General features: G+C 39.0%; 1 protein-coding gene across 1 annotated transcript in view; it reads left to right on the forward strand.

The window, feature by feature from the left end:
• Positions 1-19,018, forward strand: part of PIBF1 (progesterone immunomodulatory binding factor 1) — a gene marked incomplete at both ends in the record, with an annotated part of 161,532 nt that overhangs the window by 43,587 nt on the left and 98,927 nt on the right. Inside the window, 2 exons of the mRNA XM_079547492.1 lie at positions 1,794-1,919; positions 5,505-5,603. Of these exons, the coding sequence (XP_079403618.1) occupies positions 1,794-1,919; positions 5,505-5,603 (225 nt within the window). The remainder of the gene's footprint in view (positions 1-1,793; positions 1,920-5,504; positions 5,604-19,018) is intronic.

Here is a 19,018-nt window from a genome sequence, read left to right on the forward strand (position 1 = left end):
AGGATCCACCTGGTGGGTAATGCAGAAGAATGGGGATATTCAGTGTGTACCACAAGGAAACATGATGCTGGGGGAGTGCAGTTAGTAATTCTATGTATATGTATATAGCCATGTGTGAGTAATGCATTTTAATCATTTTTTGTTTGTTTGTACATATGTATATATATATTAAGCATGATGTAATGATGTAGAATAAGGGGTGGAATGTCATGGTTCTATGTTTTTTTTGTTTTTGGGTTTCAGTATTCCACATCAAAACATCATGTAGTGTACGGGGCATTAAAGTGTCACTGCCCCAATTCCAGGTACCTATCCCTGTACATTACTGCAGTCACGGGATCTGGCCCTTCCGGGTGGGGGGGGCGCTCTCTTGCTGCCTTGCAGTGGGTGCTGGAGGGTGCTTTCCTAGCTGTTCCAAGCTTTTCAGGCTTGACTTGGTCCCGGGAACTCTCTCTCTCTCGTCTTGTCTGATTTATTAATCTCAATTTCAATTAAATTGTATATATTGTGTTATCTTGTATTCCGATATTATAGTAAAATAAGTTTTCCTTCATAGATTGTTGCTGCTGCTCTTTTCCTCCCTTCCCTCCTTCCCATTTTTTGTGGGACTGGGGTGGGGGAGGAGGGCAGAGGCCTGTCGCCCCTGTCACGGACATAGATTGATCTAGTCAACTCCGTGACAAAAGCAAACACGAAAACTTGAACAGCATGCATTCTAAAATAAGTAAATGATTTCAGCTTTTGTTTAATGCTAAGGAGTTTTTTGCGAACTCAAGTACTGGTTTCTAAAAAGTACAAGCCATACGGCAAATCCTAGAATCAAAATACTTCATGGTTGTAAATGCACGTTTAATATAACAAAAATAATAAAAGCATATCTATTTCCAGACCTGTAATGTCTAACAGTGGCTTCACTGCGGATTGATTATTCTTGAATAGCAGCTGAATGCTATAGAAATTAACATCCCTTTAGCTGTTAGATAGAATCATAGCATTGCTCACATTGGAAAAGATCTTCAAGACCATCAAGTACAACCACAACCTAACCACACTACCCTACAGTACAAGCCTTTATAGTTTTGTAAGAGCAATTCTGTATGGGGTTTTCTCCATTTTCAGGTGAACTTCCAAATTTACGAAAAAGGAAGATGACAATGTTAATCTGAAATGAAGTAATTTGGAATCTTTTAATGTCTTCAGCTTAAAAGCTTAAATATTTATTTCAGGTAATTTATTTGTGACATTGACAGGATGAGTACTCAAATCTTTTTTTTTTTTTCTGCTTTATTTCACAAATGTCTACAGCATGTAATCTTCAAAGTTTCTTGCGATGTTCACACTCAGATGAGACGTGCAAATAGTACACATCAATATCGTGTTGTAGCTTGGAATTATTCTGAGTTACTAAGTTAATTTACCCTTCCTACTGATTTAGAAACTAGAAAATTTTGCAAAATGAAGAATTAAAAACATTTTCAGTGGTTAATTAATATGAACACTTGCAGAAATTCTTTGCCACCCTATACAAAAATGGTTAGTGTTAAATTGCATGATGAATCAATGTCAAATTACTTATATATTTTACAGTTTGCAGAAAGCTGTTATTCCTGGTAAAATTTGCAGTAGATTTACAGAGCAATATAGGGTGGTATGTATTCCAAGCAAACTGGCAGGAAAACAAGTAAGAATCAAAATATTAAATTGTAAAATACACTCATACTGCTGTACCAGATGCTTTGATATTTTGGCCATACAATTCATTTTACATTCCTCTGTCATGTGTTTATTTACAGGGACCACTATAAAACAGAATTTGAGAAGAGATTGCATGAGGAATTGGAACAAATAAGACTGAAAACAAATCAAGAAATTGAGCAACTTCGAAGTGCTTCGAAAGAGATGTATGAACGTGAAAACAGGTAGATAAGATGTGGCAATAACAAAATTAGGGAAGAAATTTGCAAGTAGTATTTTTGTGCTAAGGCATAGTCAAAGTTGACGAATATTAAGTTAGAAATGAATTTGTTTTAAAATTGATAATTGATCTTGTAAATAAATTGATCTTGTAAATAAACTGATCTTGTAAATGTTAACAAGAAATGATTTTTATGTTAACGATACTGTTATGTTAATCATGAATATTTATTGTAAACAGTATTATTACACTGACATCATCAATTAAAATAGCTATTAAAATTCTTCTCCATAAATATTAGTAGTTTGAAGTTTATTCAGCTGTGTAATGTTAACTAATTCATGCAAAATGTGTTGATTTTTTTTTTTTTTTTTTTGTCATGGTCTGGTCTTGAAACCAGAAGGAAGGTATTGATGTAGAAAGTAATGCAGGAAAAAATGAGAGAAATGAATAAGACATCTTCTAAACATCAGTCTTTGACTTACAGCATTTTCGTTCACAAAAGCATTATTTTCTTGTAGAGTATTATAAAAGTGTCTTTTGAAGAATATCCTAGTCCTACAAAGACCTACAGGCTAAATTTTCTAAACGTCTTTTCTTGTTAAATATCGTGGAATTATGAGCAATATTAGGCATATATAGGTCTTCAGGGATCCCCATAGAGATTTAGACTATTTTTAGTATGTTTCTTTCTTAGCTTGTTTTTTGACACTATTCTTCCCTTAAAATGGGAAGAGCACTGAACAATTCTTGTAAACTCATCATAGATGTCCTGAAAGTGCCTTGTGTGGAGGAGGAAATGACTAGAGTAAAAAGATATTTGTAGCATCAGCATCTGTTCTTCTAATAGGCAGCTTTGCTATTGCTCTGAAGTGTATAAAAAGAACGTGACTCTTGCTGTCTGTCTTCTAGCCAACTGAAGGTTTTAATTAAAAATATTACATCATTGTGTACTTTTGCAAGTGTTAGTAAAATTTATATATAACAAACACACACATCCACACCACTTCCTGTATTCAAATCTATGTTCAGTTACAAAGAACGATTTGACAGTTTGTGGAGACTTGATGAGGTTCTGCACATCATTGAGAAAGCTATCAAAAGTTATTTTGTTTGCATCTGGAATAAATTTGTGGAAGCTTTTTTCCTCACTTTGAAATAATTACTTTTGAAATGTAAGTCCCTAAGATTTTATTTCATATTTTGCAGGAAAAATGATTTTAGCTTTGTGATCTTTCTATAAAATAATTAAAAATTCTACCATAAGATGGTGCTTTTCTGTCTGAAGTTCCCTTCAGTGGTGGGACAGATGGAAGCCTAAATGGGAAGCAAAGCAATTTATAGTGAAGTTGTGTGATGTGATGAGATGCTGATTGACTGTGACTGAAAATAAGATGCTGATTTTATCCTCAAGCTGAAAGCATGGAGCTAATATAATACTTTGCTCTTCTTACTCCTTTCTACTTGCTGAGCCTGACAGAACTGATGTTTCCCTTGAATTTATTGATAGTTGTTTTACACTTGGATGAGTCAGTTTAAGAAGCTAAAATAAGGGGTAAGGAGGAGGGGAATCCTATTAAAGGATGATACTTAGAGCCTTAACTTATTTGGGATCAGTTCCATTTATTCAATTGCAGTCATCATTGGTGATGTTTGCATTAGCAAGCACGAATGAATTCACAGAGCCCTGGATTAGCCACGTAAGGTTTTACTCTGGATTAGCTGTAGTCTGTTCCTGTAGGTCAAACACAGTTAAATGGTTTTGAGCATGTTAGATGCCCTCTGTGAGCAGATCTTCAGTCTTACTAGAATCCAGTTTATGCACTCTAGCATAGTTTTGGGGTGAGAAGTGCAATACAATGGCAATTGTTAGTTTGAACCAAGTTTCCTGGTTGTCTCCAGTTAACCAGCTTGTGTTGAAATCATGTCAGTGTTTGCTAGCTGAGTTCCTTTTTGAGAATCCAAATAATGCACTCTGAACACTCTGAACACTAAAAGGCATTCAGCCTTGAGCCTCGTCAGCTCAAACCAGCCCAACTTTGCTTCAGAAGATTCAAAACCTCTTTTTTCTCATTTACCAGACCTGTTCATGAATATGTAGGTAGTAGTCCTGTCCAGTTTTAGAGATTTTCACTTGTATGATAGGCTTGCCATATACATGATGTTCAATGTGGCCTGTATGTATAGCTATGTATATATAGCAATCAGATGTTTTACCTTTTTTAAAAACATGCTCATGATCTGTAAACTGGCAGTGTCACTAATGTGTTTCCTAGCTCTATTGCAAATATTTCAACAGAAGTTGCATCACATCTGTGATTGCCATCATGTTGCTTAGTAGTACTTTACTCATGCTGGTTTTTCTCTGTATAATTTTCATTTGCTTAAATTAACGGTTAAGCAAAATAGTGTATTCTCTAAACAAGTGACTGCACATCTATCATTTAATTATCATCCACTTCTCTTCCTTTAGTCTTAAGATTGCAACTTTGTGCTTTTGCACTAAGACTTAATATGGTCAACCTCACTGTTGTTAAGAGAATCAACTGCTGTATTCTTACAGTTTGTCAAGAACCAGTTTAAATAGTGTACTCTCAAGATGAATTGCTGAATTTCACTGGTAAATTTTGCAGCCTAATAATTCTATTTTTTTAAGGCAGATTTTGTTATCGTTCTCTCATCCATAAACAGGATTCCTTTTTTATGAAGCCAAACTGAAAGGAATCTCTAAGGACATCTAATACATTCAAAGTGCCAGAGGGTGTTCACATCACTGGAGCAAACTGTAGATATCTTCAAGTAAAATCCTTGAAAATGTTCATAATATAGATCAGACCTTCAGCAACAACTGTTCTGTGGTTATTGCTGTATCACAATACTTAATAATAAAAATACAGCTTATAAGCACTAAGTGCCATTTATAAAGTGGCAATAAACTGTAATACTACTGTTAATACCTATATCATTTTTAACATAAGAGTTATATTTATTATTCTTAGTTCATGTGATACTGTTCTGGTATGTATAGATGAAGTAGAAGTGAGCTAGTTTGCAAGTTTCAACAACAGCAAAAGGCGGACAGAAACACCAACAATATGTAATAACCGATATGACTGACTATCGAATTAGTTGTGTATGGAAGTAGGGTTTCTATGCTCAGCTAATCTTCCTGCTGTATCACAAAAGTTTTGAATCATGTCACCTAGGAGGACAACATAGATTTAGTGAAGTACCAAGTGTAAATGCAAATACGTATATACATGTATAAATACATTCCAATTACTGCAATGCATTTAATTCTCAGGAAAAAACAGAACAAAACAAAAAAACTAATTTGTAGTTCTTGTATTCTGAATTATTCATGGATTTCTGCATAAAAATAGGAACTTTGATCATTGTTTTTAGAATTTTAGAATGAGAAATTCTGTTGATAAGAACGAAATATAATGAATAGGCATATAGACAGATGTCTTTCTATTGCTCTATTAAAATTGAATTAGGTAGTATTAAAGTTAAGATCAGTCATTAGTAATCTATAAAATGAAATAGTCTAACCAAATATTGACACAATTGCTTCTGTTTCCTTCAGAAATTTGAGAGAAGCAAGAGATAATGCTGTTGCTGAAAAAGAGAGAGCTGTTACTGCTGAAAGAGATGCTTTAAGAAAGTATGACCAACTCTTAGAACAGTAAGTATCTTTTAAAAATGAAAATAAATCTTAAAATGCAAGTACATTTATACTCAAAGTTTTAAGGAAGAGGAATGACCAGTGTGGCTTTCTGCTTACAAAGAATAATTTGAATTACAAGAATTTTGTTTAAATGAAGTTACAGATTTAATTCTAGTAGGTTGTTTTTTGTTTTTTTTTTTTTCCCATTACCAGCATGGTAACAATGTGGACATTTGATTCTTCTCTCACAATCCTGTAAAGACAGGCAGCCGTCATTATGCCTCTCACAGAAAAGGTGTATTTCTTGCTGTGCCATAGAAGTGCTCAAACTCTGAACTTCTTTATTTTTTTTTCTGGTTGAAGATGTAAAGTTATCTATTATGATGACTTTTTCTAAAGTGTGGATAAAGAGCAACAGTCATGAACTGTTATGCTTATTACATGCTTCTTACTGCTCTCTTTCCTCCCTCTTTCATATTCAATATGTAAAGCACAGTATCTATATGAAGCTACAGTTCTGTTCATATCGATAGGAGAAAACTGTTATTCTCTGCTGATTCACAAGCAGTTTGCTATCTTGCTTTGCAGCACCTTCGCTTTTTGCAAATTTAGAATATTAGATACAGTAAATAATGGGCTAATTTAAAACTACTGACCGTAATCAAAGCTATTCAGGGTAAGTTCATCATATGTGCTTAATCTTCGCGCTTGATTTGTTATCAACATCTTTGTTCCATAAAGAAAAGCACAGTGCTTTAACTAGCTATGCCACTCAGTCATCTTGTTAAAGGAAGTACTTGATGTAAACTTGTTTGCTTGGAGATGTTTTTAGCTGTGTTTAATAATCTGTTAATTAACAATAAAATGTTAATTTAAGCATAGGCACAAATTATTTAAAAACCTTTTTTTAGTGCATAACTACATTACAGTGATAATACTAGTGAAGGATCTACATTGCCCCAGGATCACTCATGTGATATGTCTTTTTTTTTTTTTTTTTGCTATTTGTCATCATCTTGGTTAATACACTTGTGCTTCCATCCTACTATAATTTTTTCCATAAATAAGTATTCAAATAAAACTCCTATTTGCACTCTTAAAATGTTGATTAGTACAATTTTGGGAGTTCAGAGCAACAGGTTACTCCCCAGATGATTATGGTTGTTTTTTTTTTTTAAATCTGTTTAGGAAAATGAAAAGGCCATATTTCACATCTTTAAAATAAAGGCATAGCTTTAAAAATACCACTCTTCCAAGACCGTAGAGTTGTCAAGACTGTGACTTTCTCACATTCCAAATAATTTATCAAAATTGTACTGCGAAATAATAAATTCACATAATAAGATGGAATGAAAAATTCCAACGTCTGAGTTTACAGTTCTATAGAACAAAGAAATTTTCTAACATAACCAGAACATCCACGAATAAAAAAGGAATACTTGTGTTGTCCATTATTGTATTTAAGTGAATATAACAGTTAGCTCTGCTTTATTGAAAACAAGTTGACTCATTGTAGTTTCCACTGGTATCATAATCTATATAAGCAAACATGTTTGAAAGCTTCAGGATTATGTGGAATGTTGACTGGCCTGAATTCTGGTTAAATTAAGCCCCTGGCAAATCTTGTGATCAGAAGTGTAACTAATGCCCAATTTACTAGTCAGGTGCAGTTATTTCCATTTTGCTTACATGATATAAGCAATAATAATAATAAAAAAACCAATAGCTTTTTGTAAATAGCTGCTTACAAATGCTGATAAAGTACTTAATGATAGTATTTGTGGAAGGCTATATTGATAAAGAATCTGCTGTTTCTACCTCAGAGTATATCACTGTGATGTTAGAATGTAGTATTTGTTTCTTCTTTGATACTATACAGTTGTGAATTCTGTGCGAGAATATGCTTCATTTACCTCCAATGAAATTAAAAAATCAATATTTTGGATTAAATTGCTGTCAGTGTTAAACCTTGAAGGAAATTGATGATCAAATAGAAATGTTTTCATTTTGCTTCAAGTTGCTGATATTATTACTGTTTCTAATTTTAAAGCTATATTAACTCAATTAACTCAATTGAATGTTTTGAGGTTGAATGGAGAGGGTCACTTCATAATACTTCCATCTTCTACTGCAAGGCTAAGTCGTAATACTAAATGTATGCCAACTTTTTCTTAGTTTGAATATTTTTAAAGTATTATTTTCAAAATAATGGCCATTAATCTCCTTACCAGAAAGCAAGCCAACAGAAAACCCCTTTGATTATTCACTTTTTTTAAACCTTGAAGAGTATAATTTCTTCTTCCAGAACTGTAGCTCAGCTTTATCTGTGTATCTGTGGAAACTGGTTTTATAAAAAAAATCAGAAATATTGGGAATAGCAAGGAAACACCTATACAGTATGCAGGTGTATTTTTGGCTATATTTTGTTTTCTTGTGTTTTTTTTTTTTAATAAAATCTTTTTTTAGTGATCAAACAAGAAAATCTCAACTCTTCTTCAGTTAGTTCATTGCTGCTCATGGGATGCACTTGAAGTGATTTTTCTTGTTTTGTGTTTGGACTCATAAAATGAGATGTGCTGAAAATTGGTAAAAGTTAAATACTAGTAGGAGAAGAAGAAATACAATGTTTGCAGACATTTTTCTTGATCAAAATACACATTTTTGTCCATAGTTGAGAACAGTATTACCAGGCTACATAGACTTATTTTCTGATACACTGCGGCTACTCGATGTAAAACTGAACAGAAGCTGTAAAATACTGGGAATTTTCTTACTGTTTATTGTATGTGCTTTGTATCCCTTTAAAAACCTTGAATAAGGAATGTAAATATGTACCATAAAATCAGCTGTCTCAGTCACCACAATTTTCAGGCACTCACTTAACTATTACAGTTTTCTAGTATTTTAGCTCATTATATGACAATTCTGTTGTATTATCCAGCTTATTCAGCCTCTTTTCATCATTGTCTTAGGTGAACTACCCACTACTGTTTATTTATTTATTTATCTTAGCATTACGTTTCAACGTTATTAAAACTATAGCATTCTGACTGTAAAATCTGTTATTGTAGCCATCACATTTAGATTACCATTTGTCAACGGTTTACGGGCTGGTTCGGCCCGGTTCTGTGACGAGCAGGGCAGAGGGATCCGCAGATCCGCGCCTCCGGAAAAAAAGGATACAGGGGTCCCCAAAATAATTAAAAACAGTGGCACCGATCTGAGGAGAAGCAAACTAATTTACTAAGCATATTATCGGAATGTAAGAGAACACACTATAATACAATACAATCAGAATTGGAGCTAATAAATCAAATATAATGAGAGAGAGAGAATGTCCAAAAGGTGGATAGGCCTCACCACAACGCTGAGGTGAGATGCACAGTCCAGTTGAGCAGCAGGGAGACGGGAGCAGCACGCATGACGAAGGGCAGGCGAGAAAAAGCAATCAGGTGACCTTGCCAGGAGTTAAACCTCCTCTCCCTGACCGCAAAGTCCCCTGGGGAATGTAGTTCTTCTTCTCTTCTGGGCAGGTACCCAGGACTTGAGCATTAACAGTTAAAGTCCCAGTGCCCCACATGATGTTATGATGTGGAATACCGAAAGGCAAAAATCACAAAACCATGACATTCCACCCTTTATTCCACATCACTACATCATGCTTAATATATATACAAATGGACAATAATTACCAAATATTAAACACATGCACACACAAACCTATATGTATATATATATGCAATTACTGACTGCACTCCCCCAACATCAAATTCCTTTGTGGTACACACTGAATATCCCCATTTCTCTGCATCACCCACCAAGTGGACCCAGGTCCCTGGGCAAAAACAGTTCCACGAAGAGGTTTGCCCTTCCCAGAAGCTGGAAAGACCCAAACTGCTTTTCCCAACATGTTCTTTACATGTACTACAGGAACCTTATCTCCCTTGATAGTATCTAGGGAGCTAGCAGGACCATCGGGATTGATCGATTCTCTAGTATTGACTAACCTGGTGGCTTCTGCCAAATGCTTCTCCCAATGCTTAAATGTTCCGCCACCCATTGCTTTCAACATGGTTTATAGCAACCCATTGTAGCGTTCAATTTTACCAGAGGCTGGTGCATGATAGGGAATATGATAAATCCACTCAATGCCATGATCTTTGGCCCAAGTATTTACAAGAGAATTTTTAAAATGAGTCCCATTATCTGACTCAATTCTTTCTGGGGTGCCATGTCACCACAGGACTTGTTTCTCAAGACCCAGTACGGTGTTTCGGGTGGTAGCATGGGGTACTGCATATGTTTCAAGCCACCCGGTTGTTGCCTCCACCATGGTGAGCACATAACGCTTACCATTGTGAGATCGTGGCAAGGTGATATAATCAACCTGCCATGCCTCCCCATATTTGTACTTTTGCCATTGCCTTTCCTCCCACAGAGGTTTCATCCTCTTGGCTTGTTTGATGATGGCACATGTTTCACAGTTGTGTATAACCTGTGCAATGGCATCCATAGTTACGTCCACCCCTCGGTCTCTAGCCCATTTGTATGTTGCATCTCTCCCTTGATGACCTGAGGTCTCACGGGCCCACCGAGCCAGAAATAATTCACCCGTGTTCTGCCAGTCCAGGTCTATTTGAGCCACTTCAATTCTGGCAGCTCGATCTACCTGATGGTTGTTTTGCTGTTCTTCAGTAGCCCGACTCTTGGGCACATGAGCATCTACATGGCGCACCTTTACAACCATATTCTTTGTTCGGGCAGCAATGTCTCCCCACAGTTCAGCGGCCCAAATAGGTTTACCCCTTCTTTGCCAGTTATTTTGCTCCCACTGCTGTAACCACCCCCATAAGGCATTTGCTACCATCCATGAGTCAGTGTAAAGATAGAGCATTGGCCACCTCTCCCGTTCAGCAACATCTAAGGCCAGTTGGACGGCCTTTACCTCTGCAAATTGGCTTGATTCTCCTTTCCCTTCGGTGGCCTCTGCAACTTGTCGTGTGGGGCTCCACACAGCACATTTCCATCTGCGATGCTTTCCCACAATACGACACAATCCATCTGTGAACAGGGCATATTTCTTTTCATTCTCTCATTGTATTTCATTGTATGTATTGTATGTATTGTAGTTCATTGTATGGTGGGGCTTCTTTAGCACGCGATACATCTTCTCCTGATGGTGTTTCAAACTTTTTACCTTCAGGCCAGTCCATGATGACCTCTAGGATTCCTGGACGGCTGAGGTTCTCCATCCATGCTCGTTGTGTAATCAGTGCAATCCACTTACTCCAAGTGGCATCAGTAGCATGATGGGTGGAGGGAACCTTTCCCTTGAACATCCAGTTCAGCACTGGCAGTCGAGGTGCCAGAAGAAGCTGTGTTTCAGTACCGACTACTTCAGAAGCAGCCCAAACCCCCTCATAAGCGGCTAAGATCTCCTTCTCAGTTGGAGTGTAGCCCTCTTCTGACCCCCTGTAGGCTCGACTCCAGAATCCCAGTGGTTGGCCTCGGGTCTCTCCTGAGGCTCTTTGCCACAAACTCCAAGTGGGACCGTTCTCTCCAGCAGCAGTATAGAGGATGTTCTTTATACCCTGTCCCGTCCGTACTGGCCCTAGGGCCACGGCACGGGCTATCTCCTGTTTAATCTGTTCAAAAGCCTGCTGCTGCTCAGGGCCCCATGTAAACTCATTTCTCATTCACGTCACATAATAAAGGGGGCTTACAATGAGGCTGTAGTTTGGAACATGCATTCTCCAAAAGCCCACTGCACCCAGAAAAGATTGTGCCTCTCTTTTGCTAGTGGGTGGAGACATAGCAGTGATTTTGTCGATCACATCTGTCGGGATGTGACGACGGCCATCTTGCCACCTTATGCCTAGGAACTGAATCTCCTGGGCAGGTCCTTTCACTTTGCTTCGCTTAATAGCAAAACCAGCGCTCAGAAGAATTTGGATTATTCGCTCTCGTTTTGTAAAGACTTCTTCTGCTGTATCGCCCCACACAGTGATGTCATCAATGTAGTGCAGGTGCTCAGGAGCACTGCCCTGTTCCAATACAGTTTGGATCAACCCATGGCAAATGGTCGGGCTGTGTTTCCACCCCTGGGGCAGACGGTTCCAGGTATACTGAAAGCCCCTCCATGTGAAAGCAAACTGTGGCTTACATTCTTTGGCCAAAGGAATGGAAAAGAAGGCATTAGCAATGTCAATGGTGGCATACCATTTGGCCGCTTTTGACTCATGTTCATACTGGAGTTCTAACATGTCCGGCACAGCAGCACTCAGTGGGGGTGTGACTTCATTCAGGCCACGGTAGTCCACCGTCAGCCTCCATTCTCCACTGGCTTTACGCACTGGCCATATGGGGCTGTTAAAAGGCGAGTGAGTTTTGCTGATCACTCCCTGACTCTCTAGTTGACGAATCAACTTATGAATGGGGAGCAAGGAATCGCTGTTAGTGCGGTACTGCGGTCTGTGCACCGTTTTTGTAGCAATCAGCACCTGTTGCTCTTCCACTCGTAGCAACCCCACAACAGATTGATCTTCTGATAGGCCAGGCAAAACAGACAACTGCTTAACACCTTCTGTGTCTACAGCAGCTATTCCAAAGGCCCATCAATACACTTTGGAATCCTTAAAATATCCCCTTCTGAGGTAATCAATACCAAGTATACATGGAGCCCCTGGGCCAGTTACAATTGGGTGCTTTTGCCAGTCTTTACCAGTGAGGCTTATTTTGGCCTCCAACATAGTCAGCTCTTGGGAACCCCCAGTCACCCCATGAATATGAATTGATTTTGTCCCTTGGTGACTCGAGGGCATTAGGGTGCACTATGCACCAGTGTCCACCAGTGCCTTATATTTCCGTGATTCTGATGTGCCAGGCCGTCTAATCCACACAGTCCAATATACTCTATTATCCCTTTCCCCCCCCTGGCTGGGGGCAGGGCCCTTCTATTTGTTACCTCCGTTGTCTGCAGCAACTGGAGCAGTCACCTTTTTGGAGAAGTTCACCTTGGTGGTTGATTTGTCTTGTAATTCTTTTACCCGTGCTTGAAGTGCAGGAGTAGGTTGCTTATGCCACTTCTTCATATCTTCTCCATGGTCACGTAGGTAATGCCACAAGGCAAAACGTGACGTAGTTTTACTGTTGTCACTTGCTCAAGCAGGAGGATGTCCTCTTTTGATAGCTGAGACGTTGAATGACACCGGCTGGGAGGAAATGAAGTTGATCAGTCCCTCCAGTAGGCTGTCTTGGGATTTTGATCTCCATTGGTTGTATCTGTTGCCACCATGGATCCATCAGCAGTAGGCACGGTAGACAGTTTGTCTATGATACATTCTTGCTTGCTCTCCATTCTGTTCAGCTTTTCAACTACCTTTGCAGTGGCTGAAACACAAGCTCGTAGAGGGCTTAAATGTAACTCAAAGTCTTGAAGTTTATTAACCAACTCATTTATAAGGGGTCTTATTTCCCCTCTGCCATACATTGCTGCAAATGTACTGGCGTACTTTTCTGGTGCAGTCTTTGTGAATGTACGCCACATGTTTGGTGTACACCTGACTCTCAGGATCACGCTCTTGGTCTGGCTCATCAGGAATGAAATCAGGGCTATGTAGCATTTCTACAACATCATATTCTCTCAAATAACTGATGCCTTTTTCTATGTAAGTCCATTTCTTTTTCTCAGGCATCAGATCATCTTTGAAGGGGCATCTTTCTTTTACAGCTAACAACATCTGCTTCCAGAGAGTGAAAGCCTGGTTCTGGCATGTACTAATGCCTCTGTCAATGGCTGAGTCCCTAGCAATGCCACCCAATTGTCGAGCTTCTCTACTATCCAGCCACACACTGTTGGCCCCATTGTCCCAACATCAAAGTAACCAAGTGGCAATAGGCTCATTTGGGTGACATGAGAAGTCTTTTCTCAGACTTCGAATTTCATTCATTTTCAGAGATCGATCAACAAAGGTAACAATATCTTGCTCACCCCTTCTTCTTTCAGGACTTGTTGTTGCCCTCGTAGGCATTGGTGACTTTGGTCTTACTGAGGGCCCCTCCCCTGGACTCAGAGGTGCTTCTCTTAGACCTCAGAGCTGCTCCTCTGGACCTCTTTCCTCCTCTTTCTTCTGTTTTAACTGAGTCGAGATTCGCTTTGTTTTCCGTCCTCTTACAGGGGCAACTGACATCAGTTGTGGTGCCTCCTGTGGTTGATCAGGTTGGTCAGTTCTGATGCTCTCACCCTCTAGCTCTGCTTGAAGGCTGTCTTGTTCGACTATGAGATTATTTAGTTCAGATTGGAGGGTGTCTTGCTCAGTTTGGAGGGTGTCGAGTTTGGATTGGAGGGAGTCTCGCTCGGATTCAAAGGCATCTCGTTGAGATTGGAGATTCCTTCTCTCAGCTCGGAGATTCTCCCCTTCGGCTTGGAGACTCTCTCTTTGGATTTGGAGACTGTTTCTCAACTAGGAGACTCTCTCTCTGGACCTGGAGATTCTCCCTCTCGGCTCGGAGTCTCTCCTGGAAACTCTCTTTCTCAGCCTGGAGATTCTCCCTCTCAGCTCTCAGACACTCTCTCTCAATTTCACAAACTCTCCCTTTTTGGGATACTATTGAATAAGGCCTGATAAGCATTAGCCAGGCCCCAAATCATTTGTGCCTCCTCAGATCTGCCTGAGCCGCAACATTCCTGTCACAAATAAATGCTTAAGCTCTCAGGGTCTTTCAGGTGTTCAGGAGTAAAGTTCCATGACACCGAAGATGTTCATCTCTCTAAAGTCTCTCCCAAGCCTCTCCACACTCCCTGCCATTCAGTATTCTCTGGTTTTGGGAAAGGCTTCCTCAAAATACAATAAATACAAAAACTGACTGAAATAACGAACAGTGAATTCAGGGAGATTAACAATGCAATCAGGTGAGCATTCAAAAACTGCATAAAGGATTCAAAGGAGAGACTGGGAACCCGTTTAAAAATCCCAAGTTCTGTGAAATTAGCAGCTCCCTCTGCAAACAGGTTTAAAAGAGAAAGCAGAATCATTTTTTTCCTCTCTTTACAGAAGCAAGATAGCAGTGCTCAAAGTTTACAAATATCCCAGAACACTGGCAGTCCGCCTAGACTTTCAAGGTCAAGTTTTCAGTGAGCACTGGTGAAAAAGATAAACTTTCCCAACGAAGCGCTCCATGAGCAGAGAGAGATTCGTTCTAAAAAGCTAAAAAACAGCCTTTGCCCGCATTCTCCACCAAGAATGTCAACGGTTTAAGAGCTGGTTCGGCCCGGTTCCGTGACGAGCGGGGCAGAGGGATCCGCAGATCCGCGCCTCCGGAAAAAAAGGATACAGGGGACCCCAAAATAATTAAAAACAGTGGCACCGATCTGAGGAGAAGCAAACTAATTTACTAAGTATATTATCGGAATGTAAGAGAACACACTATAATACAATACAATCAGAATTGAAGCTAATAAATCAAATATAATGAGAGAGAGAGAATGTCCGAAAGGGTGGATAGGCCTCACCACAACGCTGAGGTGAGATGCGCAGTCCAGTTGAGCAGCAGGGAGACGGGAGCAGCGCCCACGACGAAGGGCAGGCGAGAAAAAGCAATCAGGTGACCTTGCCAGGAGTTCAGCCTCCTCTCCCTGACTGCAAAGTCCCCTGGGGAATGTAGTTCTTCTTCTCTTCTGGGCAGGTACCCAGGACTTGAGCATTAACAGTTAAAGTCCCAGTGCCCCACATGATGTTATGATGTGGAATCATGTGGAATACCGAGAGGCAAAAATCACAAAACCATGACACCATTTCATCTTTGAAAATTCTGTTGCTGCATGGCATGTAATGTATAATACAAGTAGTACAGGATAAGGCCTGAAACAGAGCTGGTAGCTGTAAAGCACAAAGGACATCGAAATTTAAGTTAGGAATTAAAATTGTTCTGTAAGTGTTTTTCCTCTGGGTGTACTTTCAGGAAGCTGTCTTCCGTGTAACATTCAAAACATTTTGACAGAACCCTAACTAAAGTTGAGGGTGAACCAGACCATTATGATGTACACTTCTTCAATCTTAGTATCTCAATAACAATAAAGGTTTTAGAATCCAGTGGGTAAATTCGGAATCTGATCACCTTCCTCTTAATTGGATAACTGGTGAAGAACAGTTTGTCTAACTAGGTGTTTATATGGTGGTCTGAGAAGGGAGTTAAAGCCTCATCATCTTGCGGACCTCCTAGTAAACTCATGGGAAACTCCCCAGAGTTAGACGTAGAGACTATTTATCTCAACTTTGGGCAGAGCTTGTCATCCACAGAGTCAAATTCAAACTGTTGAGAAAGAGGTATAAATGGGAAGCTAACTGCTACTCTTAGCCTACTCCTCACCTGTTGGTAGTGACACCTGTTTGATGCAAATAACTCTCAACAATATGAAAAACACTAGCACATTGTTATATAGTGGAGGATAGCTAGTCTGTTTGATGAGTATTCTGTAAACGAGGAACCATCATGCTTGTGTTCATGAATGCTACCAAAACAAAATACCTCTTTGAGCCAAGGTATTTTGAGCCAAGCCATGAGCTACCAGGAGCTGTTTGCCTTTGATAGTAGTCTATCCAGTACTGGGATTAACTGATGATAACTATATTGAAGACTTACCAAAGAAAAGGGGCAGTATGGTATTTACAGGCGGTATTTACAACTGATGAAACCATCATGAGAGTCTTTGTCATCCTGTGTGATGTTTGCTCTCTCTGTGAGATCAATCTGTCTGTTGACCAGGAGGAGAATAGGAAAATCAGGGCTGAAGAACTGACTTCCTTTTTGCATGATCTTATTTCTAGCTATTATTTCCTTTGGTCAGGGTTGGCTCAGAGTTGTTTACATTCAGGGACCAGCAAATTTTTTTTGAAACTATATGCCATCAACACTGAAATACTGCATCGCATACGAGATACTGAGATGTCTGTGTCCTTTAGCTTATGCTAAGGAAAGCTGCTTAAATACTTTCTGGTTTTTTAGCTAAATAAGCTGGTGGCGCAGTAATGCCTACCTATGTGACTATCTGGTTAACCGTAAGAATATTCTGTGAAGCAACTAAAATGAATGCGCAATTAATGTTTAATGCATAGTTAACCAGAGTTTAATTTCTTGCTAAGCAATAACTTGGTCTGTGGGATCCTTGTGACATGTTAGCAGAATTTTTAGCAAATAGTATGTAGCAGTATTTGCACTTAGATGTACTATGATGTTTGAGTCCTGGGGATACCAGAATGGGGTGGTACTAGTTTGAGATATTTATGATATCAGTGAGTGTACAGTTGTGAAGTGTTTTTTTATATCTAAAAAAAAAAAGTTACTTACAAGCCAAAGTTCAGCCAGACTTAATTGAGATGGGATTATTTATTCAGAGTGGGGCTCTGAGAACAGCTCTGAATTAAAGTGGGGAGGTTGCGCTGCTGGTGATGATTAGTGAGAGGATTTGTAATTCCAGAGAAAAGGTGTGGTGCGAGGAATTGAACAAATCTACCAGAGGTGGTATGGAAGAGTACATCTGATAGAGTTGTAGGCAGATTTTCAAACAAAAAACTTCTTTTGTAGATCTCCATAGTGCTAGGTAAAATTCTTAGATATTGCTCATGTGAACATACGTTGTCTACTCTTTTCATATTGCCTCTGCTTGTTAGCAAGTTTTTGTAATTGAAATGAAGCTGATGAATGATGACTGAAGATGATGTTGCACACAGTCTGTACCGACATTTTTGATGAAGCATGAAGAACGTAGGGACTGTGTATGCATGTGCCCTTACTAGGTAATCCAGAAGCAAAAAAAATCTGTAGCTTCTATCAGCTTCTCACCTACAGAATAAAAATACTTGCAGGCAGGAAAACTCGAGAAACTTTCTCTTAAGAGTGAGTAAGCATTTTAAACTTCATCATCAAATGGCAGAATAACTGTGGAAATAAAAGTATTGGAGATACTGTGTGAATTCCTCTGAGATGAAGCTTGGGTGCCATGTAAAATACATACACATTTCAGTCATTTTAGTTTTTTCATAAAGTGTTAGATTTCATAACTTAGATATCAAATGTAAATTATGAAATGTAAAGTGTCCTTAATTTCCTTAACTACTGTTACTGTCTATTTGTATATCTTTTAAAATATTTGCATACTAAATACATGGTAAAAATGCTGCAACTTGTAGCTAATATTGTAACAGAAATACTACTGCATATATCTTTACTTAATGTAGTTTAAGCTTTGATGTGGAACTCTGCAGTTGTTTTCAAGGATATTCTGTTTCATGGAAGGTGTCCATTGCCATGGGTAAACAGATAAAAACAGTGATTCATCTGATTCATTCCTTCTGAAATTTTGCTTAATGTTAGTTGTGGCTTCTCTGGGATAGGAAACAGCTCTAGATAATAAGCTTAAAGATGATTTAGAAAGTTGCATTTTCCCATTTTTTCTTGGTTGCCAAAATCATTAGAATTGGTTTTGGATTGTAGAGAGAGGAAGAATTTTTCCTATTCAAATTCCTATGGGAAAAAGAAAACATTTTGATTGTGCAAAATGATACTGTGATTAGTGAAAGTAATTAGAAGCCCTCATTCTTCTCTTCGTGCTCCCTAACTTCAGACATATAAATCTCCAACCATACTCGATATAAACTATTTCTCTAGGATTAAAAAAAACGTGACTGATCTAAATTTTATGTCTCTTTGAGATGCCCAAAATTAGATGAAGCTTAGATTGATGTCTTAATTATAAGATCTTTACATCTGGAACTACGTGAGGAATAACAGAATCACAGAATGACCAGGGTTGGAAGGGACCTCAAGGATCATGAATCTCCAACTCCCTTGCTACATGCAGGGTCACCAACCTCCCCATGTAATACCAGGCTGCCCAGGGCCCCATCCAACCTGGCCTTGAACACCTCCGGGGACAGGGCATCCACATCCTCTCTGGGCAGCCTGTTCCTGCACCTCACCACTCTCTCTGTAAAGAACTTCCCCCGACATCCAGCCGAAATCTTCCCTCCTTCAACTTAAAACCATTTCCACTTGTCCTGCAGTTATGAACCCTTTCAAAGAGTTGATTCCTCTCCTGTTTATAGGTTCCCTTTAGGTGCTGAAAGTCTGCAATGAGGTCACCCTGCAGCCTTCCTTTCTCCAGGCTGAACAAGCCCAGCTCCCTCAGCCTGTCTTTGTAGCCTGTCTTCGTATGGGAGGTGCTCCAACCCCCCGATCATCTTTGTAATATTACATTTTTTTTTGTTGCATATTTATGAAGGACTTTTTTACTACAGGTGGTGTACTTTTTATAAGATTGTGGCTTGGATTTGCACATTCCAGTACTGTTGCTTATGACACTGTTCCCATTCACAGGTTCTGGATTCTGGGTCTGATTTCTGTGTTATGTTGAATTTTTGGGCTTTTTACAAAGC

Source organism: Tetrao urogallus (assembly GCF_951394365.1).
Source record: "Tetrao urogallus genome assembly, chromosome: 1".
Lineage (NCBI taxonomy): Eukaryota > Metazoa > Chordata > Aves > Galliformes > Phasianidae > Tetrao > Tetrao urogallus.